General features: G+C 45.9%; 1 protein-coding gene across 2 annotated transcripts; it reads right to left on the minus strand.

Moving 5' to 3' along the window:
- Positions 1-475: 475 nt before the first annotated feature.
- Positions 476-27,785, minus strand: SLC31A2 (solute carrier family 31 member 2). 2 transcript variants are annotated; one of them, XM_033961326.1, is made up of 5 exons: positions 27,589-27,784; positions 26,955-27,175; positions 7,881-7,947; positions 5,783-5,969; positions 476-2,896 (listed from the first exon to the last, which is right to left on the minus strand). In XM_033961326.1, the coding sequence occupies exons 2-5, from the start codon at positions 26,961-26,963 to the stop codon at positions 2,710-2,712; spliced, it is 450 nt and encodes a 149-aa protein (XP_033817217.1). In that variant the 5' UTR covers positions 26,964-27,175; positions 27,589-27,784; the 3' UTR covers positions 476-2,709. The 2 variants fall into 2 exon arrangements, with proteins under 2 accessions (XP_033817217.1, XP_033817218.1); XM_033961327.1 differs by lacking the exon at positions 26,955-27,175 and having other exon boundaries at positions 27,589-27,785.
- Positions 27,786-27,822: the final 37 nt, after the last annotated feature.

Here is a 27,822-nt window from a genome sequence, read left to right on the forward strand (position 1 = left end):
TTACTATGCTGCCTGGTTTTAGTGTGTAGGACCTATTTTGCATGGGTCTGTGCTTCAGTGCACTCTAAAGCCCAAGCTAATTACATAGAGTGGTTTCCTTGGTGTTATGTAGGATGTTTCCTAGAGTGAAGGGGACAACAAAAAAGCATCTGGTATATGAGATCCTATTGTATCTAGCAGCTGCCCTGAGTGAAGAGTTTTATAGCTGAGAGCTCTAGCCAGGTGTGTAGGCTTCATGCTAGAGAGTTCTGGAATACAGTGTTGTATGGACCTCAAGTAGACACCACTGGAAAAACCCCTTCCTAATGGTAAATGGAGGCACCAGGATACTAATAGTTTTATAGACCAGTTGATTGAACATGTTCCTTTCTCCACTGCAGGTCATGTGATTAGGACCAGACATGGAAGTTATCTCAAAACCACAGTTCTGCAAAAACAGGTTGCTGTAGCAGTAAAACACTGCCAGTCCCAAAAAGTGTGGCACAATTTTATTCAGAGTAAATGTTTTGAGAAATTTGTATAAATCATTTCAATATAATCTGATTGCCATACTTCAAAATTGATTTTAAAAAGCATAATTCCACATAAGCTGTCATCAAAGTGTGCAACATTAGGCATAGTAGTTTGGGCATAAGAGACTGAGAGTGGATATTGAACATAAGGTTATCTTGCCTTCCTTGCAATGGCAAATTGTTCGTAATCTGACTTTGCTCTTTCCTACCAGTGAAGAATCTGCAGGCTGAGTTTTTTGGGTATGGTACTGCCTTCTCCTGGGAGTCTGTTCTATGCACCCACCCTGTAAGGTGAAAGTTTGAAGCAAACCAGATACAACTGGCAGGTTAGAACTACTATAGATCCTGCACACTGTGCAAGGGCAAAAAGTTTGACCTGAGTAAATAATCTGTTGCAGTACCAACGGCTGCTGGAAGCTGCCAGTTGCCAGAGATGTGTCTGGCTTATGAAAAAGAAATGTCCAAGTGCCTATGTTAACGTAATTCTATATATTACTAAGCTTCATACAGCTTTGTTAAAAAGGCAAAGTCTTTTTTTTCCTTTGAGGCTTACCCTCTAGTTGAGGCAACATACAGACCAAAAGATTTTTTAGTTTTGGTTTTAACCTTTTTTTTAAAAAAAATTACATCACTTCCAGACCTTGTGTAACTTTTACCGCTTTTTCAGTTTACTCTGTGTAATAGGTTATATAGCCTTTCTCTCTTCTGAATCCGTATCTTCCCCTGTGGCTGTGTGTGTTGTTATTCCTGAAGTACTATATAACGTGCTTTGCTGATAAAGCTTTACAGGAGGGTAAATCAAAAAGTAAAGGCAAAATACATTTAATGGCTTTAATTAAAATAACTGTGAGCAAGTAAACATCACTTTTCCACATGGTCCTCATCATGCATTATGGCAAATGCAGAGCCATAGCTGATATCCAACTTTGCAGCCAATTGAGACAGTGATCCACCGGTCTTCTCTAATCAAGGCATCTGTCAATGTGCTCTTGCGTGCATGATGTTGATGGGTAACGGGAATAACATTAAAAACTCACTTCCATACTGCAACACGGTTAAGTTCTATGCGGTTTACAAAAGAGAAAAGTGAATACAGTGTTGGACTGATTCAATTACCCAAAGGATCTATTATACAAATATGTTTTTAAAAGTAAGTGTGTGTTGGAAGACATAATTAAATTATTCAAATCCTTATCCCAAGATGCCACTTGATAAGACAGAAGGCGTTGATGCTATCTTTTAAATTTACAGCCTTTAACAGATGGAAAAGTGAATAGAGCATGTGCCTGTGAAATGTTTTGAACTAGCAAATGTGAATGAATCCAGAAGATAGTTGGGTATGAAGTCTGCTAACTCTTTAAGGTACTGTACAAGTACATATGTTGCATTTTGCTAGCTCTGTTCCAGTTATTGTGTAATTTAACAATTGTCTTTTATTTCTGATTTGCCCTCATGTACAGGCTCATATTGCCATTTGCTAAGGACAAGAGAGGGAGTCGCATCTAAGGCCACAGCCTCTGTGCTGCTCTCATGTCGCTGTAGCAAGCTTGCCGCCGCTAGCCAACTCCCTCTTTCCCTGAGTAGCTCATCTCTTAAATGTTCACAACTTATAGGTGCCATTGGTGTAAGAATTCCAGCAAGCTCTGGGCGCTAGCTCAGTCTATTAACAATCCAAGTCTGGACTATGCTATCATGATATAATTCAGGTCTGCGGCCCCAGTTAAGCAAAAAGTAGTTAGACAGGAGAATTTGCCTATTACTTGTTAAAATATCCCCTCCAAAAAACCCTTGTATATAAAAGAAATGTATAAATATGCTTCTTACAGAACATGAGATATTTTAGACACAGGTGCCTCTTTTCCAGTCCCACTTCTCCTGTCTTTAAATCTCAAATATTTCTGATCTACTATTCACAGGATCCAGTGGTGTAGTCTGCTGTAGACAGCAGTTCTCTTCTCTGGCTGTCAGGCTTGTACAGGTACAGAGCCATCCATTCCTATAATGCCAGCAAAGTAGTCATGGGGCCAGAGATGGTTCAGAGCCATAAAAAGGAGACAGCAGCTTTTGGTTTGCTCAGTAAAATATAGCTGTTAGCATAATTAGTGGTAGAAGATGCCATGTTGAAGCAGCAGGATGCAGAGCAGGGACCAATGGCAGCTATTCTCCAATCATCCTTAAAAGGGGCACCGGGAGGGCCTTAGACGGTTGCAGCTGCTGGAATCTGCAGAAGCAGTGGATATGCCAAGTAGTAGCCTATGCCAGAGCCCAGCAATATGCCCACAAAGATCCAGCTGTTGTAGGACATGGCACATAGCATCAGCAGATAACCCAACACCACTTGTATGATGTGCACCAGCGACTGACCAGCATGGAGCCACAACCACCTGTCCAAAAAAAGTTACATGATGAATACATGTACATACTCATGGGGAATAAGTGTAGCTAGTTATTATAGAGATGATTCAGTCATTTGCACAGATTTTTGAGCTAGGCAAAATATACTTCCCCCTCTCACTGCAAACAGCTAGCGTGGCTGTTTATTCAAGAGGTCAGGTTAGCTCAAGAGCAAGCGTATGTGCAGACTTAATGCCTTGAACAGCTGTATGCTAGGACTGGAATAGATGGCAGGTACTTATTTCAAACTAGTGTTTAAGCCTGTTACATTAACGGGTGCTAGAATAGATCTGTCTGTCTTTCTTTCTTTGTCTCTCTCTTTCCTCAACTGTCCACTACCACCACCCCCCTTGCCTGCTCCCCCTGCCAAGCAGCAGCCCTTCTCCCTTCGTTTTACCTGCCCCCCCTGTCCAGCATCCAGATGCCTGGTCCATTCGTGTCTGCCCTCCTCTTCAAAGCAGCTCTGCTGAGGAGCACGGCCGGCTGTAGTGAACCTCCCAGGCTGCTCTGCACCTCGGTAACATGTTCCCTCTGACACGATCCCATGCGTCAGAGGGAACGTGCTACTGAGGTGCAGAGCGGCCTGCGAGGTTCGCTACAGCCGGCCACGATCCTCAGCAGGGCTGCTTTGAAGAGGAGCGGCAGCAGTTGGGGAGGGGGGGGAGTCGCTGGCATGTTTCCTGCCTCCATGTTTGAAAATGGAATTCAGCAGCTTAAAAAAAGGCTGAAGCAGAGTGGCAGCTCTGCTCAATACAGTTTAGGGTTTGTTTTAGTTCATGCTGAGATGAAAACAAAGCAGCAGCACTGTTGGCCCCATGCCTGCTCATCCGAGTGGGGCAGAGCCACACAAATGAAATCACTCCAAACCTGGCTTTTGGTACCAGGTTGCCCAAAGCTTTTATGCATCCTGCTCTCAGTCTCTTCTAAACCACAGTATAGTTGAAAGACTCGTTGATTCCCAAACTGGTCCTGGGGCAACCCAGCCTGTCAGGTTTTCAGGATAGTCACCATGAATATGCCTGTGCTTTGATTTATATACAGCATAATCCAGTGTCTTTATAGTAAAATTCAGAGTAAAGTGCTAATTCAGATTCCAGTACAGGCTCAAATACCATTGATACTGATTACAAGTACTATGCTCCAGTGGTGTGTGTGCAATATTAAAGTACTAGCAATTAGTTACCTATTTTTTCATTATCCCAGTAATTGAAATTATTTTTAAGAGTAACTAGCACATGATTTGGCAGAGCATGTGGTTGGCATGAGTTAGTCAAAGCTACTTGAGAACAGCATCAAGGGATGAAGTTATCCATCTTATACACAATGCTATTGTGAATATTGCATAGTTTACTATAAGTATTCTTGGATATATCAGTATAGGAAAAATAATCAGTTACTTTAGGCAGATTGATTTACCGATTGAAGCTGAGAAATAACTAGTAATTATAACTAATTACTTTTGAATCATAGCATAACACTCCCACCCTCAACAAAATAGCCTAGTTGGAGCACTGTGCTAGAGCAGTGGTTCTCAAACTTGCCCTGGGGGGACCACCAGAGAGTTGGATTGTCAGGATATCCCTAACGAATATACATAAGAGAGTTGCCTAAAATAGAGGTGACAGCCATATATGTTTATTTACTTCATACATGTTCATTAGGGGTATCCTGACAACCAGATTGTCTGGTAATCTCCCAGGACAGATTTGAGAACAAACAGCTTGCATGAACTAAGAACAAACTCAAACAAACCATTAACCATTTGCTGGCTCAGAATGCAGGTTTTGAAACTAGTCACCTTTGCTGTAACTTATTAATTTGAAATATTGCCTCTGGGTGCGACATGCACATGCTCAGGACACTAAACAGGATGATTCTTTTCCTTGAAATTGTTAAGCAGGGAACAACATTCAAACTCACCCCAGTGGCACAGAGAGCTTTTACTTTTTACCTGCAGCCTGTGTAGCATTAGTGAGAAAACTACATATTTGCATAAAAACTGCAGTGTCTACACAGTCAACTCCTGCTATTGTGGAGAAGAGAATTTTACTACCATAATATATCCCAAGATTTGAAAACAGAACCTATGAGTGCCCTCTTCAGTCACCCAGTAGTCCTTTTGCTCAGGGAGAGTAAAAGTTTAACGCACATCTTTTAAGCATACAGAGGAAAGATAATTTTCAGACTGCTTATGTATGCAGGTAATACGATCTTGGAGTGTTATCATCATTCCTTCTCTGCATAAAAATACCAACTAAAATCATTTTTTTTGTTCCCCACTCTATGTGGAAGCTCTGCGTTACTGTGCAGTTTTCCTCAGTTCAACAGGAACTGATCTCTACTGGACCATAGTGCCAAGCACTTTCATTTGCAACAACATTGGAATGGGGCTACCCTTATTAGAGCCCTCCCTCTCTCATGCCAGGTCATTGCAGCAAGTGTCAAGGGCCAGGACTTATAAACCACATTGGCTTTCACTAAGTGGGTTTTCAGGATTTAAATAGGACCTCCTGCATATTCATCAGGGAAATCCTACACCAACTGAATTGAGGCCCTTGAGGACTGAGGTTGGATAGCCCTGCTCTAGAACTTCCCCAACAGGAAATCTGGCCACACTGTTGTCTTTGAGTGATAGCTGAATCTACAGCTGGACTCTCTGGAGCGGGTTGCTGTCCATTCAGAAACTGGAAGCTGGTTTTGGAATATGGCAGTGGGGCTAGTGAATACTTCTTAAACAAAGTACACTTCAAATGACTAAATGGAAAACTGCTTATTTTGATTAACAAACTTTCATTTGACGATCAGGTTGAGACCCTTCGAATGTGTTATTTACCAGTACATACTTTCAAGAAGTAGAAGCTGTTTAATATATTTACCTTTGGCTAGGATTGCTATAGTGGAGTGTAACCCTGTTGCTTGACATGTTGTCTTCAAGTAGATGTTCTTGATTTATGTTTGGTGGGATGGCCAGTTTTGTCTTCTGGAATAGTCTGGCTTTTCCAACCTTGATACTTTCATACAAGACAGCTAGAAGTAGGACCACCAACACAGACAGCACCATTCCTGCAAGGCAAACACCTCTACTGGAATGCATGATAACTGCTGCTTCAAGCAGAGACTCCTGAAATGCTGTACTAAAAATACCAGCTTTGCTCCTCTACAGCAGGTACTGTCTCATTTTAACACTGTTGTGCTTAAGGTTTATGGAAGTGCCTTTCTTAAAACTGTATTCCATATGCTTTTGTAATCCAAAAACATGTGGAAATATACATACAATTAAGTGAATGGCTTGGGCACATATGTTTAGGTGTCTAACGGAGACAAGCAAATGCTCAGCTCATTTACAGGGAACCAGACTTCAGCCTTAGAGATCCAAGGTAAAGAAAAAACTTCTAGGTTTGAGCCCCAGTTCCCAACATTAAGTTTTTAGGGAAGAATAGGTTCTTCAAAATCTTTTTAGTAGAAAGGCATCTTAAACCCATAGGTTATTCACCTCTACTCTTGAGTTTATGTAGAAGGCGCTATCTACATTTCTCAGCTCCAATGCCTCTGATACTGCTCTGTGCCCCTCAGTTCATACCAAAGCAGTTGAGAACCACTACGAGAAAAATAAGGAGGGAGACAGGGAACTCCCTGTTCAGCCTGAGTCTTCGACTTCAAATTAAACAGGTTAATAAACATATCACATAAGAACTGAAAAAACCAAGGTGGAACCCAAAACACCACCTGAGTGCAATCGGCACTAACAATGATGCGACTCCCATAACTTCCAGTGTGATAACACTTTTGTTTTTTAAAATGGAAGAGAGTCAGCCACATGTCACCTCCCCTCAAAGAGGCTCATTCTTGAACACTGTGGAAAACTTCCAGATATTCATCCCTCTTCAGACCTATTGACAGCACTGAGGAGTCCATATCTATAGATTTTAATAAAAATCAAATCAAGGTGTTTGAGGAAAATACTGTAGAGGCTATTAAAAATGGATCAAAAATCCAAGTTGACCACCATGGCTGTGTTTTGCTGCCATAAAATGACACAGGACAACTCAAATGTGCAAAAATACGTGAAAGGGTTTTTTTTGGAGATGGGAATCCTAAATCCAAGCCCAGGAAACCACCAATACAGCAATTAAAGACCCCACATAATGTGTCCCATAGGTTACAATGGCCAGTACTCACTTTGCTGCTGGTGCTGTGCCTGCTTCAGCTTAAACAGAAGCTAAAAGATGGTGAAGACTTTTTTTTTAAACATATGTTTATTGAAAGTGGAAAGGGGTACAAAAATCATGAATAGTGCAGGTGAAAATTTATTACCTCAGCCAAGCATACAAAAAAATCTTCCAGATACTTGTTTGTTTGTTTTTTAAGCTGCCAGTCAGACTGTGTTAGATCCTGAATACCCAGGCTCCTTGCACTTTTTTTGCTGGGGTGGGGAGGTAGGGGGGGAGGAGGGAACAGCTGGCAGCCATAAAGTCCCAGGTACCAACATAGATGCTAAACAGCCTGCGCTGAAGCTCCGATGATGACCAGGAGAGAGCTCCGCTACAAGTGGAACGATCCCTCCCAGCTACATGAGTATCTCCAGCTAGGTAGAACTGACCCAGATAACCTGGGTACTCCTGTAGCACCAAAGTCTCTCAAAGTTAATAAAAAATAATAAAACGAAGAGAATAGATCAGAAAGATACATTCAACTTGCATGTAGAAGGAGAAACTGAGGGGCACAGAGCAGTGTCAGAGTTGGCAAAGCTGAAAAATGTAGATGATACCTTCTACACAAACTTATGAGTAGAGGCGAAAAACTTACTGGTTCATGACTCATATGCCTTTTGCACTAGAAAGAATATTGTTGCTATTTTCTCCACGGGATAATCACAAAACACTGGGAGTACTGCAGTAAGTAGTAGACAACTTTCCTCCCAAAACTGCTAGTTCTACTGGAACTCCAGGACAGAGATGAAAAGCGAGACTTTACCTGGGGCACTCTGCACGTTCCAGAAGTCAAACAGAAGTGTCACCTTGTCAGAGAAGAAAAAATGCATCTGAAAGAGAGGTAGAAATCTGCATGAAAAGAGCTGAAAACTTGACTTGAACTCTTCTATGTCCTAGCTAGTCAGAGGCTGAATGAACAACAGTACCTTGCAAACAGATAGGGGTGGCCCTATAATGAGGCCAACTGGGGCAGTGGCCTCAGGCAGCAGGTTTCAGAGCATGGCATGACAGTCCGTCAGTGCCCTGCACAGCTAATTTTCTTCCCCCCTTCCCTTAGTCTGGTAGTTCTTTTTTCTAGTCTCCCCCCTTTCCTGTCCGGTAGCTCTTCTCTCCTGCCTGATCTACCTTCACTAATCACGTGCTATCTAGAGGTCACCAGGAGCAGCCATTCTGATATGCTGCTTGCTGGCTACAGAATCTTCTCTGTACTTTGATGTCATTTCCTGTTTCCTTAGAGGTGTACACTGTACAGAGAAGACATAGGCAGCATATTGGAATGGCTGCTGCCAGCGACCTCCAGATAGCTAGTGATTAGTGAAGGTAGACCAGGCATGAAGAAAGGAGAGCTATTGGATGGGAAAGGTGAAAAGGAGAGCTACTGGATGGAAAAAACTACCAGGACTGCTGGACTTGAGAAACCGGGATTGGAAAAGAAGAACTGTCATAGAGGCCAGGCATGAGGGAATGAGAGATGAAACCATGAAGGGGTGGGAGTGGAGAGTGAGAAAGTGAGACCAAAGGAGATTCTGGATCAAGGGCAGGAAGGACTGTGGAGAGAGAGAAAAACTAATGTGGGGATAATGAGGGAGTGATGCAATACTGGGAAGGAGGGGCAAAACGTGAACAAGAGATGTAATACTGGGTGGGTGGGAAGGAGCAAAGGGTGAGAGATGTAAGGGTAGGGAGGGAGCAAATAATGATTTAAAAATACAGTATGGGGAGGGAGGGGCAAAGGGTGAATGAGAGATGCAATGCTGAGTGGTAAGGAGGATGAGAGAGATGCTGTACTGACTGGGTGGGAGGGGGACAAAGAGATGCAGTTCTAAGAGGGAAAGGGGAAGGGAGAGATGCAGTTATGGGAGGGAAGGGGACAAAAGGGTGAGCGATGCATTACTGAGTGGTAGGGGGACAAATGAGTGAGAGATGCAATTTTGGGTTGGAAGGAAATGGGGAAAAGGGAGAGCAAGAGATGCAGTTCTGGGAAGGAGGGAAAGAGACAAGGAGATGTCAGGCTTCAAGATGGAGCAGGGGACAGGAAGGGGATATGCCAAGAGTGGTGGAACCATGTGGGAAAAGCCATGGAAGAGCTGTCAAAGAAATGACTGAGAGGAGGGTAATAAGTACAGAAGGTAGAAATGGTAGAAATCTGTCCAATTAGATTGTAAGCTCTTCTGAGTAGGGACCGTCTACAAATGTCAAAATGTACAGTGCTGCATACGTGTTAAGTAGTAGTAGTAGTAGTAGTAGTAGTAGTAGTAAAGGAGTGAGATGGGAAATTGAAAAACTAAGGAGTAAGAGCAAATTGAAAGTTGCTAGGTAGATGAAAACTTAAAATGGAGGAGCGAAAGGGTGAAATCTAAATGCATAGAGAGGCTAAAAGGAAGGGAGGAGAGAGCTTTAAGGAAGAGATCAGTATGTCAGAGACAGGTATAATGAGGAAATTGAACAAGGCAAAGAGAGGTCCCTGGAAACAGAATTTGAAGAAGATACAGAGGAACATAGAAAAGAGGCCTCTGGCCTCCCAGTCTTATTTTTACTTAGAGCAGCCTGCAGAGAGGATCGCCAGTGCTCGTGATCCTTGCAGGCTGCCATCGGCCTCCACAGCTGTTGTTCCCTCTGCCGTGGTCCCGCCCCCTCCTCTGACGTCAGGGGCAGGATCGCGGCAGAGGAAATGACAGCTCCAGAATCCGATGGAAGCCTGCAAGGATCGTTAGCACCGGCAATCCTCTCTGCAGGATGCTCTAATTAGGTAAATATAAGAGCGGGAGGCAGGGGAAAGCCGGAGGACACTGACTGCAGCACTTCCCAACTGACCCTAAAGAGGAGTGGCAGCAGCCGGCCAGTAAGAGGCAGCGCTGCCGCTCCTGCTTTAGAGGGTGACGGGGGAGGATCAGTCACCGAAACAGGAGGCCGATTAAAAAAAAAAAAAAAAAAAAATCGATTCGAATCAGAAATCGGGCTGCACTAGTGGGCACTGGAGAATTAAGTGACTTGCCCAGGGTCACAAGGAGCAGCACTGGGATTTGATCTCACCACCTCTGGGTGCAGAGGCAGCAGCTCTACCATTAAGTCACACCTTCCTAATGTAGGAGGTGTAGAGAAAAGAGGTAGAGGTTGAAGGCTAAGGGCAGAGAACTTGGGGTGGGGGGCAGAGAATCTGGTTGAAGGGGTTCAAAGTGAAGGTGATGAGAAAAAGCTAGGGAGGGTGGAACCTGGAGTGGCGTGAAATTACTGCAGAAGGAGAAAGTTGGAGGAGTGGTCAGGCCTTATGACTGGAGAGACTGTGCACAAAACATTACAAAGAATGCAGAATTTTAAAATAGTGTGTGCAAAATTCCTCCAGGATTAATAGGCAGGGTTCTCGCTATTTGACCCAAAGCACTAGTGCTACTGTTATATAACATGTTTGCTAAATGTACATATGTTGAGTTCAGATTTTTTTTAGGTTTTATAGTCGCAATGTGCGCATTAGTGGAGAAATTTTACATTGCTATTGCTCAGATGGCATGAGAATAAGAAATTTTTTTGTGTGTGGCAACTTCCTTGACAAAATGTCCCAGATATGTTCTGCACCTCTTGAGGGAGTTTAGACTTCATGTTCACATTTAACTAAAAATTGCAATACTGTGTCAGACTAAAGGTCTGTGAGGGTCACGTATGCAGTGTGTCAAAAGGATAATGACTACATGTGGTGTATCCCGACTGAAAAAAGGTTAACATCTTTGCCCTGGAGCCTCAGCAGTATTTAAGATGGGCCACCTGGCATTTCTAAACCTGGGGAGGAGGGGAATGGGGAGCGGTCAGCACACAAGCCCTCGCCAAGCAACTCTTGCCAGCTGCTCCTTTCAACTGGACTGATGCCACTAATCCCACTGCAAAGTGGGATGCTCCAGATGCTTGCTGGCACTGTATAGTAGCACTGCCCAATTCAGGAAAAAAAATTTCAATTTGATTCAACCTAGTGAATCAATTTTTCAGTTAGCTTTTCCTGCCCAATTGGGTGTTTTTTTCAAATGTGCTGGTGGGTTTATTTTGTAGCCTCTGCACCCACCCCACCCACTTTGCCCTCTCCTACCCACTCTGGCACTGTGGTGTAAACAAAAAAGACATTTCCTTTCTCTGTTAGGTCCTAGTTCATGCCTGTTGTCTAACACAGTGTTCTTCAACCGCTGGTTCGCAGAAATTTTCTGCCGGTCCACAGGGCTGGCACATCCATCGGGCAGAAGACAGTGTTCTTCAGCCCGCCGGTCCATGGTGCAATCAATACGGCATCTTCGGGCCGGCTGAGTGTTGCAGTGCACAAAGCCGTGGGAAAAGGCTCCTATGCATGTCCCATGCCTGAACCGGAAGCCTTCTCTCTGACGTCGCAACATCAGAGGGAAGGTTTCCAGATGAGGCGCAGGATGCACGCGAGGAGCCGCTGCCCACAGCTTTGTGCAATGCAGCACTCAGCCGTCCCGAAGATTTCGTGTTGATCGTACCATGGACCGGCCCAAAGATAACACCGGTGGGCAGGCCAGAAGGCAAGGCACAGCATGGAGGAAGTAGGGGAAATGCTTTTATTTTTTTATTTAGTGATTGATTTACATCTGCTGTCTGTTCAGGAAGAAATGTATTTGTTTCTTTTCCTCTGGGGTTGTACTGCTTAACAGAGTCTTGCATCTTAGGGTTTATTTGTAAATATTAGTACTTTTAGTTTTTGGTCCTGCATTTGCATGGGGTTATCTGTTTTCTGGTAGGAATGAATGTTGAAAAGCATACAGTGTGCTTTGTGTGAGATTAAGGGAGGCAAACGGATCACCCACAGAGGTCAGTTGGGCCTCCTGTGCAGGTCTTTACACCAGACTTTGTAAGTTTGCTGTATGATGCTTGCTTGAATTATAAGAATCAATCTGCCAGCTCTGTGCCAACTCCAGCAACAGCGCAGGAGGAAGCGCCTTCCCGGAGCGCAGTCTGCCAGGCAAGTGTCAGCTGTAAACACAGAAGGCCAGTCAGAGAAGGATTGGGACACTTGGGAGTGCAGACTCTATGCCTCTTCTGTCCCAAAGTGAACCTTTCATTTGGGGGGGTTTTGAAGTTCAGGCAGATGCTGATGGTCAGCAGGCCATTGTGACATTGGTCCAGGGAGATGATCTGATCTTGTGTAAGCTGTTCTAACTGGCAGGTCTGTTGCATATTGTTATGAAGGCATTACAAGAATTAAAACTAGAACTGCCACAGTCCTCAGCTGCACAGACTTCTGTAATGAGTGGTTCTAAATAGTGGAAGAGCGACTAAGATGGTTAAGGGGTTGGAGGAACTGCTGTACAGCAAAAGATTAGAGAAACTGGGCCTCTTCTCCCTCAAACAGAGGAGATTGAGAAGGGACATGATCAAAACATTCAAGGTACTGAAGGGGATAGACTTAGTAGATATGGACAGGTTGTTCACCCTCTCCAAGTTAGGGAGAACAAGAGGGCACTCTCTAAAATTGAAAAGGGATAGATTCCGTACGAATGTAAGGAGGTTCTTCTTCACCCAGAGTGGCAGAAAACTGGAACACTCTTCCGGAGTCTGTCATATGGGAAAACACCCTCCAGGGATTCAAGACAAAGTTAGACAAGTTCCTGGTGAACAAGAGCTTACGCAGGTAGGGCTAGTCTCAGTTGGGGCGCCGGTCTTTGACCAGAGGGCCGCCGTGTGAGCGGACTGCGGTGTTACAATTAGTACTGGAGGCGGGGTCTGGGGCAGAGATTGGGTGGAGATGGGCATGACTTAGCCCAGTGTTCTTCAACTGCCGGTCCGCGGACCGGTGCCAGTCCACAAAATAATTATTTTAATTTCCGCCAGTCCATAGGTGTCAAAAGGTTGAAGAACACTGGTCCAACACCAGATCTGGCAGGATATACATTTCAAATCTGACATGTTATAATCACAAAATAGAAAATAAAATTATTTTTTCTACCTGTTGTCTGGTCATTATTCAAATAATGTTGGTCCCAGGTTCTGGTTTCTGTTTGTCTTCTGTTAACTCACTTGCCAGGGTCTCCTGCCCATTTGAAGTTTTCTTCTTTCTCCACACTCACCATCCATCTTTCATCGCTGTCCTCCCTTTCTCTTTCCTGGAGGTCTGATTGCTTTCCTTTTTTGTCTCCATCCCCGCAGTCCAGCATTTCTCTAATGACCACTCCCCCTTGTGATCTTCCTGCTACCCCTCTTCCCCTGCCCTCTGAGCGCCTCTCCTCCATAGGATCCAATAAGGCAGTACTCTTCCGTTCTTTGGGCAACGTGAATGAATCGTTCCCTCTGCTACTGCTTTGTGCCTTAGCGGGGCCAGGAAACAGTAGCAGAGGGAAAGCTTCCAGATGCAGAAGGCAGCTTGTTTACTTCAGTCACACTGCCAATGGCCCGAAGAATGAAAGCAAAAGGTATAAACAGATAGCGAATACAAAATTAATAGTTTTGTCATAAAGCATATAGGGAAAGACTTAAAGATCTCAATATAAACATAAGAATAGCCTTACTGGGTCAGACCAATGGTCCATCAAGCCCAGTAGCCCGTTCTCACCGTGGCCAATCCAGGTCACTAGTACCTGGTCAAAACCCAAGGAGTAGCAATATTCCATGCTACCGATCCAGGGCAAGAAGTGTCAGAGGGGAAGAATGAGGAGACATTTGATGAAGGTGAAAAGTAGTATACACAGGAGTACTTAAAGAAATACTTCTTTTCAGAAAGGGTGGTTGAAGTATGGAATATCCTCATGGTAGTGGTAGTGAAGACAAGGTCTATATTTGAATTCAAGAGGGCATGGGACAGACATTGGATCTCTGAAGGAGAGAAAGGGAGAGTATATGATATGGATGGGCACAGTGGCGTAGTAAGGGGGAGTTGGCTGCCCTGGATGCCTTTTGGTGGGGCGCCAGCACCTTTTCGCTCCCCCCATGCCACTCTCATGCCCTCCTTTCCCACCCTCCCCAACTTTTCTGACCTGCTGCTTGCAATGGCCTGTCTCTCCTCTGAAATCACTTCTGGGTTGCGGGGCCAGGAAGTGACATCAAAGGAAAGCCAACTCCAGAATGAGCATTAAGCTGTAAAAGGTGCTCGCACTGGTAAAGATTTAAAGAGGTATGGGGGAGGGAGGCGCCTCCTACCCTTGCTACGCCATTGGATGGGCAGACTAGATGGGCTATATGGTCTTTATCTACCATTATTTTCTCTATTTCTAATTTCATAATTTAATAAACTTTTATTTATTTATTTATTTATTTGGATTTTTATCCCGTCCTCCCTGTAGCTCAGAACGGTCTACAAATGAACATACACAGTGGAGAGTAACTAGACATATAAGTGGTACAACAGGTTTAAGTAATTGGACTTATAGATTGTGGAGAGAATTAAATACAGGGAGAATACAGCAGAATGAGAGAAGGGGGAATACAGTAGTTTAGTTTAAGGAAAGTTATATGTGTTTAGGTACAATTTGTCAGTGGAGAGAGTAAGAGAGGATTATACTGGAGTTTGGGGAGGTGATAGGAGAGAGGAGGGGTGGGGCGTAAGGGGGGAGAAGACAGAGGAGATCTTTAGTTGAAGAGGAGGGTCTTTACCGATTTACGGAATGTTAATAATGAGTTCTGTTGTCTGAGTTGGGGAGGGAGTTGGTTCCAGAGGTGTGGAATGAAGTGGCTGTAGGATCGTTTGTGGGCAGTTTCTGTGAGCAGGGATCTTCCGGGGGGGGGGGGGGGGTGCATAGGCGTATCTCTGATTTTGAGCGAAGGGTGCGAGTGGGGTTGTAGATGGGAAGCTTGGATTTTATGTAGGAGGGGGTGGTGGAATAGATTCTCTTGTGGGCAATTGCCAGGGCTTTGAAAGTACAGCGTTGGCTAATTGGGAGCCAGTGTTCAGCATGGAGTGCCGGGGAGATGGGATCGTGGTAGTTGAGGTTGTGTAGGAGGCGGATGGCTGCATTTTGGACCCGTTGGAGGCGTTTGATATTATTTTTAGTTAGTCCATTAAATAGGGAGTTACAATAATCCATTCTGGAGAGGACATATGTGTATAGGAGTTGGGCGAGGTCTGGTGTTGAGATGTAGGGTTTGATCCTTTTCAGTTGGCGAAGGTAGTAGAAGGAGGTGGAGACTACTTGGGATATGTGGGCAGATAGGGATAGGTGTCCGTCTAGGGTTACTCTCAGGCTGCGAACTTGATCTGCTGCCGTTAGTAGAGTGGAATCCCATGTTAGTGTAGGTCGCAGGTATTTGATGTTTTTGTTTCTGATCCATAGGAGTTCGGTTTTGGAGGCGTTAAGTTGAAGTTTGTTGTTTGACATCCAAGTTTTCATGTCAGTGAGGCAGAGTTCGAGGTTAGCAATTTGGGATGGCCGGTTTTCGCCTAAGGGGAGGAGCAGCTGGATGTCATCTGCATAAGAGTGGATTTTGATGTTATATTTTTGCGCTATATCGATGACGGGTTTGATGTAGAGGTTGAATAGGAGGGGGGATAGAAGGGCGCCTTGAGGAACACCATATTTGATAGGCTTAGGGTTAGATTTATGTGTCCCTAGTAGGACAGTTTGGGTCCTTTGGTGGAGGAAGGAGGTGATCCATTGGAGGGCTGTGTCTTTGATTCCGAGGTCGTGGAGTCTAGATGTGAGGAGGTGGTGGTCAACTGTGTCGAAGGCAGCGCTAAGGTCAAGTAGGACTAGTAGGGCGTCACTGCCTTTGTCGAGTATTGACCAGCTGTCGTCGATGATATCAAGGAGTACTGATTCTGTGCTGTGGCCTTTACGGAAGCCGGATTGGGCTGGGGATAGGGCAGCTTGTTCTTCAATGAAAGGGTGTAGACGGTGGAGCACAATTCGTTCAAGGAGTTTGGAGACAATTGGGAGGTTGGAGACTGGGCGATAGTTGCCAGGTTCGTTAGGATCAAGGGAGGGTTTTTTGAGAGTGGGCTTGATAATAGCTGATTTCCAGCTGAGGGGGACAGTTCCAGTAGTTAGAGAGGTGTTAATGATGGGGAGGATGGATTCTGCCATGGCGTCTCCGGCGGACAGCAGGAGGCTGGACGGGCAGGGGTCGAGGATGGTGTTGGAGGGTTTGAGTTCTCTCAGGGTTTCGAGGACCTCCGCATGAGTAGTTAGATGAAATTGGGAGAGAGTGGCGGAAGGGGGGGTATATGGAATTGGCTGGAGCTGAGTAGGAATGGGTTTGGTGTTGGCGTCGAGGTTAGCTTGGATGTTTTGTACTTTGGACTGGAAGAAGTCCGAGAGAGTCTCGCTATCGAGTTCTGTTTGGTTGGTTTGATTATTCCTTTGGGCGTTGGTGAAGAGATGGTTGGTGAGGGTGAACAGTTGTTTAGATCTAGAAGGGGCTTGTTGTAGGAGACGAGAGTAGTAGGTCTTTTTTGCTTCTAGAATGGCAGCTTTGTATGTGGTGGATATGCTTTTCCAGTGGGTTTTGGTTTCATTGCCCGGGTGTTTGGCCCAGATCCTTTCTGCTTTTCTTAGGGATCGTTTTATGGATCGGAGGTCATTAGTGTACCAGGGAGCAGGTGCTTTGTTGGTGATTATTTGGGTTGTTTTTGTCTGGATCAGGTTATTATAGAGGGATTGGATGTTAGAGTGCCATGTGGTGGCTGCCAGGTCAATTGATAGGGGATGTTGGGTACAAGATTCATTTAGGGTGCGAATACCTGCGGCCATAGCTTGAGGGTTGACCGAATTAGGGAGTTGACGTAAGGTGGGGGTGGGGGGTGGGATCTTTACGTGGGGTTAGGGTAGTATCGAGTGGGAGTTCGAATTCAATGAGGTGGTGGTCTGACCATGGGACAGGTGTGGTGGTGTAAGTTTGCTGGGGCTCTGCCGTTGGGTCTTTGAGGGTGAAGAGCAAGTCTAAGATGTTGCCTGCTGAGTGCGTGGGGGTGGTTATAGCTTGGTGGAATCCTAGGTCGGAGAGGGAGGAGAGGAAGTTGTCAATTTGTCCTGAGGTGTTGGGGTAGTCTGGGAAATTGAAATCTCCTAGGATTGTCATGTGTTTGTGTGAGATGGCTAGTTCAGTGATGAATTCGAGGAGGGTTTCTAGGGTATCTGCTGGGGAGTTGGGGGTTCTATAGAGGAGTATGAGGGCGTTTTTTTGTTTGTGGCCTATGGTGAACGCAATAGCTTCTAGGGAGGGAATATTGATGGAGTTTATTAGTTTTGGTGTGGCGGAGGTTTTGATAATGGAAGTCACTCCACCTCCTTTCCCAGAGGTACGCGAGCAGGCTAGAGCCTGGTAGCCTGGAGGACATAGTTCGCCTAGCGTCATCCCATCGTTGTCTTGGAGCCAGGTTTCGGTGATCATGAGGGCGTCCCAAGTCTTGTCGCAGATGAGGTCATGTAGGAGGAAGGATTTATTGTTGACTGATCTTGCATTGATGAGTGCCAATTTGAGTGTGTTGCGAGAGGGGGTTTGTGGAGAGGGAAGAATGGGGATGAGGTTGGCAGGGTTTCTGGAACGGCTTTTTTTAGGTTGGGGGGAGATATCACCGTATCTGCCTTGGCCTGTAATAATGGGGATGGTGAAGTATAGTGTTGTAAGGAGTGTAGTGGGAGTGGTGGGAGTGGGAATGGGCGGGAGGGTGGTTTGTAAAGTGATGGGAGGAGGGGCGGGGAGGGTGGTGGCCTGGAGAGTTGGAGGCATGGCAGGAAGGGGGTTTGGGGCGTTAGGTCGGAGGGATTCAGGGGAGACTCACTATCAAGTCTCGGTTTAGTCCTATTGTTGAGTTAAAGTTTGGTGGGGGTCAATTTTGATAAAAATTAGATCAGGAGCTTGGAGCTGAAGTATTATTATTGGGGCAGCTGGAGGAGCAAGTAGAGAAAGAGAAAGCTAGGAGACAGAAAAGGAAGGAGCCAGAGAGCAACCAGTTAAGTTAAAGAGGATTGAGTAAATTACTGTTGCTAGTTATAGTAAGTTGTGTATGCTGTTATGTTAGTTAGAGAGCATGCAGCTTGTGTGAGGGATAACAAGTGGTCTTTAAACAAACAATAAATGTCGGCTTTCCTGTGTCGTGGGGGGGCGGAGCAGGGCTCCCACGCTCCTCTCTCGATGCAGGCTTAGATTGTTTGAGTCTTATCAGTTTGCTTTAGTCTATGATTTCCAACCCCTTACGTTCTGATTGTAGTTCTGGTGCCGGGGGGGGGGCGGGGAACAGAGGCACACACTACTGATTTTTCTTAATTGTAAACTATCAAATGCTCCAGCCCTCATTCCAGAGACAGAGGAGCCAGCTCTGTGGGGGCTGAACACCCACACTATTGAACAAGCTGCTTCCCTGTGTCCTGAGAGGGACAAGCTATATTGTGTTTGATTTCCCAATCATTTGGAATCATTGGCTCTCATAATATAAAGCTAATGAAGCTGGCCATTGGAACTTCAATGCTGCAAGCTTTTATTATCCCAGGCATTTTTTAGTGATTTTTTTTTTCTTTGGGCTCCTTTCTAAGCTCTGGCCCAGATTGCTCCACTTTAGTCATGGACATTGGATGTCCAAAATGTATTGATGGTGCAGATAGCCATTTTTGTTACTTGTTCTTGTCTCTACTGTGTACCTCTTCCCCCACTTTGAATTGTTAACTCATGAACACGGGGAAGTTTCACATATGATTCATTTAAAACCTGTGACAGTCACTGTTTCATATCCTATATTTGTCAACTCAAAGAATCACAATAAATTTTTTAAAATGCTGCTTTTCTCTCACCCTACAGTAGAGAAGACAGTCTGTACTAGGGACTCTAAGACAGGTTCAAGATGAAAGCAGCCCCACAGGGGTCAGAAGTCCTTGTCTCCAAAGATGTCATTCATGTCAGAAATTACCAGTAATTATACTTTTGAGAAACAGCACCTAGATTCCAAGTGCTGCCGAGTAGCAGAAGAGGGCTGTGACTTGTTATTCAAATGCCTTTAGATTTGTATGTGCCCTGCCCTTCTTCCATAATCCATATACACAATTGCAGCTTGTTTTCCTGGAATACATTTTACTTTATCTGATCTTCTTCAATGAAGTTCCCTTTAATTCACATTGTGTTTAATTCACAGAGGTATTTAGAAGGATATTTGAAAACAGAGCCCAAATCTTAATATCAGGTGTAACTTGCAAATGTATAAAAATGAACCATTTAGTTAGAATGTTTCCTAACAATCTAGTTCAACGGTTGTGCTCTAGGACAGACAGGTTACTGCAGTTGCCAGCTTCAAGGGACATAATAACAGTAAATGACCTGAATGATCCATCCAATCTGCCTAACAGTTACACTCATAAAAAGTTATGCTTAAACTGATTAGTTTAAACATGTCATAAGCCATTTTCTAGCATAGCCTCTTTGGAATGGGAACAGTTATACAAAGAGAATTACCCTACTTTTTACAAGCAGGTGAAGAAATTGCCATCAGCAAGCATTTGAGCAACTGTTGTAATGATCTTTTATTTTTATATTTTATGATTTTACATATATTTTGTTTATTTACCTATAACCTGCCAAGAACAGTGGATCATTTGGGATATAAGTATTTTAAATAAATAAAAAATGTTGCTAAAAAATAAATAAATAAAGGCTACACAAGGGATATTTAAGAAATACAGAAGAACTTAAGGATCAAATAAATGTATATCAGATAAAACTCAAAAGAAGCAGAGAAAAATGTGGTTGGCCAAGCACAAACAAGGAAAAAAAATGGCTAGAGATACAAGAATTATGAGACAAAGTTGCTGATGACTGCTAGGTGGAGAGTGATCAGTGATGGGTAGGTAGATGGGCTGAGAACCTGGGAAACAGGGTTTGATGCCCACTACAGCTACTTGTGACCCTGGGCAAGTCATGCCATTGACCCAGGTACATAACTTAAGATTGTGAGCCTACTAGGGACAGAAAAAGGACCTGCATATAGCACAGTACAGTGATGCCTTGGAATCCAAACTTAAACCGTTCCAGAACCCCGTTCGAGTTCCAAAACGTTCGAGTTCCAAGACAATTTTTAATCCATTCCTGGGTCCCAAAAACTCAAATTTTAACAGTAAATACACTGGGTTTTAGGGGCATAAACACACACATACAATGTTCAGGGTGTTCAGATTCCAAAGCAGAGTTCAGATTCTGGGGCAAAATTTACTACAAAAAAGTTCGGATTCCAAAACGTTCATGTTCTGGGGCGTTCGGATTCTAAGATACCACTGTATATAGAAACTGCTTTGATTGTGCCCATAGAAAGGTGGTATATTAAATCCAAGACCTCCCCTTTCTCAAGAAATAAATAAATGACCTCTGTTCTTGTCCTTCTCTAAGAGATAATAAGAAGCTGGGAAAGCAGAGAACAGGCAAAGAGAAAACTTCAGGACTAGATAATGATGGAGGAATAAAGGTGCAAAATATGGGTATACATAGAAAGAAAGGAAAAATGTCAGAAAAGAGAAGCAAGGAACAAAAAGAGGGCACTGTAAAAGGACAGAGAAAAAGATCATATTTAAAAGTGAAAGAAACAGACCAAGCAGACTACAAAAATAAAATGCATAAAGGTAGAAAAGAAAATTTTTTAAAAATGTTACAGCATTTCAGATATGTATATTTGGCAACCTGCAAGAAAGAAAAGCTAACCCCTCCCCCAAGACACATTTCTGGAGTGTTTGTAGTATCTACCTTTTCAGAAAATTTCTACTTTAATTTTTGTCTGGATGTGGTTTGTTTTGTTTATTTAAAATAAACATTTGCTCCTGTTCCCTCTGTGGAACAGACATGAAGGACAGTTATTGTGGGTTTGTCAACAGAAAACATCCATAAGACCCCAAAGCACAGTTACTTACCGTAACAGGTGTTATCCAGGGACAGCAGGCAGATATTCTCACATGTGGGTGATGTCATCTACGGAGCCCCGACGCGGACAGCTTTTCAAGCAAACTTGATTGAAGATTTCAAGTTTGCTGGTGCTGCACCACGCATGTGTGTGTCTTCCTGATCCACTAGAGGGCGCATCCCCTCCTCATGGTCTTCAGTTCAGATAGCTAGCAAAGAAGCCAACCTCGGGGAGACAGGCAGGTTGTGAGAATATCTGCCTGCTGTCCCTGGATAACACCTGTTACGGTAAGTAACTGTGCTTTATCCCAGGACAAGCAGGCAGCATATTCTCACATGTGGGTGACCTCCAAGCTAACCAAAAAGGGACGGAGGGAAGTTGGCAAATCAAGAAAACAGATTACGCAAAACCGACTGGCCAAACCGGCCGTCGCTCCTGGACAGAGTATCCAGGCAGTAGTGGGAGGTGAAAGTATGAACCGAAGACCAAGTGGCAGCTTGGCAAATCTCCTCGATAGGCGTCGACCTGAGGAAAGCTACAGAAGCCGCCATCGCTCGGACTTTATGTCCCGTGGCTTGACCATGCAGCGCGAGACCAGCCTGAGCGTAGCAAAAGGAAATACAAGCAGCCAACCAGTTGGACAAGGTGCGCATGGAAACTGGGCGTCCCAACCGATTAGGGTCAAAGGACAAAAAGAATCGAGGAACCGTCCAAGGAGACTGAAAGCGTTGAAGATAAAAAGCCAACGCCCTCTTACAGTCATGCGTGTGAAGCGCCACCTCGCCAGGAGGCGAGTGGGGCTTCGGAAAAAAGACCGGAAGAACAATGGAATGATTGAGAGGAAAGTCCGAAACCACCTTGGACAAGAACTGGGGTTGAGTACGCAGGACCACCGTGTCATGATGAAATACAGGAAAAAACGGGTCCGCAACCAGAGCTTGCAGCTCACCGACTCTGCGAGCAGACGCAAGAGCAACCAGGAAAACCACCTGCTAGGTGAAGTAATTCAAAAGAGCTTTATCAATGGAATCAAACGGTGGTATCACCAATTGAGCCAGGACCACACAAAGAACCCAAACCACTGGAGGGGCTTTGAGCGGATGATGTACATTGAAGAGATCCCTCATAAAGCGGGAAACCGTCGGATGGACGGAGGAGCAGCGTCCCATCAAGCGGCCGATGAAAGGCAGCAAATGCACAGAGGTGGACTCGAATAGATGTCGATTTGAGACCAGACCGAGACAAGTGAAACAGATAATCCAGCACTGAAGGCAAGGAGGCAGAGAGCGGATCCACGCGGCGCCGAGCACACCACGCAGCAAATCAGGACCATTTCTGGGAATAGCATTGCCGATGTGGAGATCTTCCGAGAGGCCTCGAGAACACCCCCACCGACTGAGAGAAACAGAAGGAGGGAAACACGTTGCGAGGACCAAGCTGATAAGTGTAGAGACTGCAGATTGGAATGCAACAGAAACCTCAACACTGACAGCAAAGAAGGGAACATAGGTAGAAGCAGAGGCTCCCTGACACACTGAAGGAGCAGGGAGAACCACGGCTGCCAGGGCCACAGAGGAGCCATCAAGATCATGGTGGCTCAGACCGACAGGAGGTGTATCAAAGACCTGAGAATCAGAGTAAAGGGAGGGAACACATAGAGGAACCTGCTCATCCAAGGAAATCATCCACCTCGATGCGAACCCGGGAGAACATCCTCGAGCAATATCGAGGCAACCAGTGAGTGAGGGGCGAAGCGAACAGAACACCTGTGGGGTTACACACCGAACAACCACATGCCACAGAGTCTGAGAATGGAACGACCATTCATGCAGCCGAAAAGGGCGACTCAACGTGTCCACCAGACAATGCAGCTCGCCCCGGAAATACACCGCCCGAAGAAAGAAGTAGTGGTGTAACGCCCCCTGCCAATGACTAAGGGCTTCCCTGCAAAGTAACAGGGAACCTGTACACCCTGGCTTGGTCACAGAATACATCGCCACCGGGATGTCGGGACGCACCAGGACACCGCAATCTTGCAACCAATAACGAAAATCCACCCCGGCATTGTAAATGGCCCGGAGCTCCAGCAGATTGATGCGGCTGCGACGGTCCGCACCCGACCAAAGACCCTGAGTCCAAGGGCCGTCGAGATGCACCCCATAGCCTATGCCAAGGAGTCCATCGGCAGAACCTTCTGATGCGGGGATACGAAGAGGTGGCCCACCAACGAAACAAGCGTGTCAAGGAGGGAGGCACCACAATGTGCTGGGAAGCGGGATCCCGATCCTGTCATCACTGAGATGCTCGGGTCCAGCGGGGAACACTAAGAGGAAACCAGGCGAACATCGGGACATGAACCGTGGAGACCCATGATCTCAAAAAGATCAGCATCAGCTCGGCCGAGGCCGAATACCGCTGAGACACCAGCTGACTCAGGCGCAGACAGGCGGCCTGCCGAGGCAGAGGCAGAAAAGACCGGAGGCAGACCGAGGGGCCACCCTCCGGCATAAACAAACAAGGGCCTCCCCCTGAGGCCAAGACAAGAAGGAGCGCAGACAAACCGGGTCCAGGTCCGCCCCGACGGACTCCCGAGACAGGGGCGGACAGAGTCTGAACCACTCCCGGACTAGAAACCAGTGCAGGTCACGAAGGGCCAGGACCAGATGCAGATGGGAGGATGGGAATGCCCCACCGACAGAAGCGAGGCTATACTCCCAGTGCGCAGACACGGAGACATCCCTCCCGAAGGGAGGGGAGGAATCCCCAGAAGGAGAGCAGCCCGGAGGCTATGCGAGAATAGTCAAAAAGACGGCCAGGAGTCGCCGAAGCCGGCGGCTGGACCATAGCCCGGCGCTGCAGCCGCTATCGCGGCTGCTGCGAAGGAGGCCGAGATAACACAAGAAAGGTATCCGGAGGGCCCCTCCGGAGAAGGAGTCCAAACCACCAAGGCAGAAGGGATTCAGCAGAAGGCGTCTCGATAGGCGAAAGACCGGTCGCGTTCTGAGAGGCGGTTAGTGGCCTCCGCATGAGAGGCCTCAAGAAGCGCAGCACTCACACAAGTAAAAGTGGCGAGACGATCCTGGAGGTTCGGATCCTCAGCCACACTCTGCGCCAAGCGAGATGACGCACGGCGGGAGCAACAGAGCCGGAGCAGGGAGAGAGTCTCCTCCAGGAAACCAAACTACAAGATTCAGTCACGGCTGCCCAGAATGAACCGAAGAGAAAGCGGGGAATCCTCTAGAACAGGAGCCCGAGACGCCAAGGCACAGAGCCCCAGACGACGTCGAGGCACTAAGTCCCCGTCGATAACGGGGTGCAAACCCGCAGTCGACGCCGAGGCCCAAAGCCTCAGCCGATGCCGAGTATAAAGCCCCCAGCGACGTTGCGGCACCCAGCCCCCGTCGACTTCGAGACACAAGGCCACATCCAACCAAAGGGCACAAAGCCCCAAGCGACGTCAAGTAACAAAGCTCCAGTCGACGGCGAGGCATGAAGCCTCGGTCAACGACGAGGCACAGAGCTCCAGCCGACAATGAGGCCCCCAGCCTCAGTCGACGTCGAGGCACAAGCCTCAGGCGACGTCAAAGAACAAGCGTCAAGTGACGCGGAGCACACGGCCGCAGCCGACGTCGAAGGTACAAAGCATCCGTCGACGTCGAGACACCAGGCCGCAGCCGACGTCGAAGGTACAAAGCATCCGTCGACGTCGAGACACCAGGCCCCAGCCGACGTCGAGGCACGAAGCCCCAGCCGACGTCGAGGCACGAAGCCCCAGCCGACGTCGAGGCACGAAGCCCCAGCCGACGTCGAGGCACGAAGCCCCAGCCGACGTCGAGGCACGAAGCCCCAGCCGACGTCGAGGCACGAAGCCCCAGCCGACGTCGAGGCACGAAGCCCCAGCCGACGTCGAGGCACGAAGCCCCAGCCGACGTCGAGGCACGAAGCCCCAGCCGACGTCGAGGCACGAAGCCCCAGTCGATGCACCGAAGTCCGTCGAGGTTCAGAAGTCGGCACCGTACCAATGAAACTGGTAATAAAGGTGCAGCAGTGCGCTCCATAAAGGGCAACCTCGAGATGAGTATTCCCATGAAAGGAGGCACGCTTCGAAGGTCTCGTAGAGGCGGGCACGACTGCACACGATGCCTGGAATGCCTGAGACTCAGCCGGTGGCGTCACCGAGGTAAAGCACCTAGAAGAACAGAAAGAAAGAAAGAAGACTTACCGGGGATCGAAGCTACTCAGTCCGATTCCAACAAAGGAAAAAGGGTCCAGGCCATTATGCTCACATGAGGTGAGCCCAGAGAGAGGCCAGGGAAGAAGAAAATACAGCTGCAGCCAAATGAGGCCTAGCCGCATGGCTGAGGCCCAAGAAAGGCCATGCCGGTGAAACCAGCAGAAACACAATAAAAAGTCCTTTTTTTTGAACAAAGAAATACACGATCAATCAACAAACGCACAGCGACTCCCTAACAAAATAAAGAAGCCGCGGTGCTAGAAAGGCACTTAGAAGAACGCAGAGAAGAGAGACAGGGCTTTCTAGCTCCGCGGAAAACTAAGAACTGTAGCTCCAGGTACGTTAGATAGATTGTGAGCCCACCGGGACAGAGAGGGAAAATGCTTGAGTACCTGATTGTAAAAACCGCTTAGATAACTTTGATAGGCGGTATATAAAATCCTAATAAACTTGAAACTTGAAACCATGAGGAGGGGATGCGCCCTCTAGTGGATCAGGAAGGCACACACATGCGTGGTGCAGCACCAGCAAACTTGAAATCTTCAATCAAGTTTGCTTGAAAAGCTGTCCGCTTCGGGGCTCCGTAGATGACGTCACCCACATGTGAGAATATGCTGCCTGCTTGTCCTGGGATAATGTTATATTTAGTTCTTAACTTTTAAAATGCAGTTGGTTTTCCATACAAGTTGTAAGTAGCTTTTTTGCAGGGTTTACTATTACTTTTTGAAGTATTTGGCTGTGAAGGAAGTGTTGGTGTTCCAAGGTGACATCATAATGTCAATATAATTTTGTTTTGTAATGGCAAATTAAATAGGGATCTTTGTTTTTAAGAGCTGGAGCTGCAAATGTATAATGAGATGGTCTCAGCCTGAATAAAATCCTTCACTTTCATATACAGTTTATTTAACACTGTTTTCAAGTATAAAGGGTGTTTTCTGAGTGAATGAACCTGGTTGGGGACTTTTTTTTTTTCTTCTAGTAGCTTTTAGACAACTAAAACTTTACTTGCAACTTGTGTTTAGAGATTCTCTCTGCAATCTGACTGCTTGTTCTAGCATAAGGTCAGTTTGCAATTTTGGAAGTGAAAACTTTAAGGCAGTCTACTATGATTTCAAGGTATTAATAGGATCCGGAAGAATCCGTTGGATCCATCCTTTACCGCGTTTCTCATATCTACTACTGTAGCGATGACTTTTGTACTCGCCCTAGCTACACCCATTTTCAAGTTAAGCAGTGCTTAAAGTAAGTGGGAGAATCATTTATGCTCATAATTTTAATTTTGATTCGTGTATTCGATATATATATATATATTTTTTAAGTTTTTAAAACGTTGGTTTATGATGCTCTCGGCTGCAGATAAAAAGGAAGTTACAACCTTCCTTGGTATTTGCACATACTTGGCCTGTCGAACTGCAGTAGATTCCTTTATTGTAAGAGAAATTAAGTTGTGTTGTTGGGATTTTTTTTTTTTTTTTTTTTAAATGAAGAGAATTAACAGCCAGCCCTGCGCATCTCTCTCCTCTCGTCTTACCCCAAGTCATAGTAACATACTAAATGACGGCAGATAAAACCCCGAATGATCCATCCACTCTGCCCAACTTTACATAGCTGCCTCAGCCGTGTACTTGAGGAAATTTAAGAGCTATTTCGATTTACCCTGGCCGCTGGTCCCAAGTTATTTGCTATGGAGTTATATACGGTAGTCTCATTCGCTCAGGAGGAAATGCGCTCTTATTATTTTGCCTGGTGTACGAAAGCAAGGTTGTGCGTAAAAGACAAAAAGTAAAATGCTGAAAGCTTACCGGCATCATCCTTAATTTTTTTTGTGTGTATGTATAAACGCCAAGAACAGGTTGGAGAGTGGCAACCCCCTTCGTTTTCACTTTCGCGTAGCTGAGCAGTAAAACAAAACATTGGTGCAAATCCAGTCCAGTAACAGGAGGCGCGTGCAGCAGCTGCTGCTGACGTCAGAGGCGGCCAGGCGGGTAACATAGGGAGTCGTAGTTTATTGCCAGATCCTTTACTAGCAAAAGGATAGGAGGGAAAGAATAAGTGGTGGTGTACATAGTTCTTTCCTGAGCAGTGGGTACTGGGTACTAAAGCATATATCATTCTTTCTTTCACTGCAAGGACCCGAAAGATGCGTTCCTTTGTAAACGTAAGATAGACCCGAGCTTATGACACCCCGCACTACCTCTTTTTTTTTAATACCCAGAATACATGCCCATCCCACATATACCAGTTGAGGGGGCGGGGTTAGTCACGAGGGCTGTTCCTCTGTCTTCCCGTCATGTTCAGTGCGAGGAAGCCGTAAAGCTGTTGCGCATCGAATAGAAAGCAACTAAACGATGGTTGCTAAACTGGCTGTGTCTGTAGACTGTGGCACGCTGTATAGTAAATGGGTTTGGTTGATAGGGGAAGTTTAAGAAATCGTACCTTGCAACTGCCTGTTCTGCCAGGTTCCTGCGCCTTCAGCGTGAATTGTTAATTGAGAACATTTGGAACTTTTATTCTGTTAGGGCCTAGCCCGGTTTTTGGATTCATCCGGCGAGAAACCATTATAGCACGGCCTCCCCTCCCCTTGATCGAAGTGTGTTTTAGCCTGTGGGAAGTAGGCCTTCTTATTCTCATGGATGACGTCATCTGGCAGCGCCCTTCACTGATGCTAGC

The sequence above is a fragment of the Geotrypetes seraphini genome, chromosome 10 (assembly GCF_902459505.1).
Source record: "Geotrypetes seraphini chromosome 10, aGeoSer1.1, whole genome shotgun sequence".
NCBI classification, from domain to species: domain Eukaryota; kingdom Metazoa; phylum Chordata; class Amphibia; order Gymnophiona; family Dermophiidae; genus Geotrypetes; species Geotrypetes seraphini.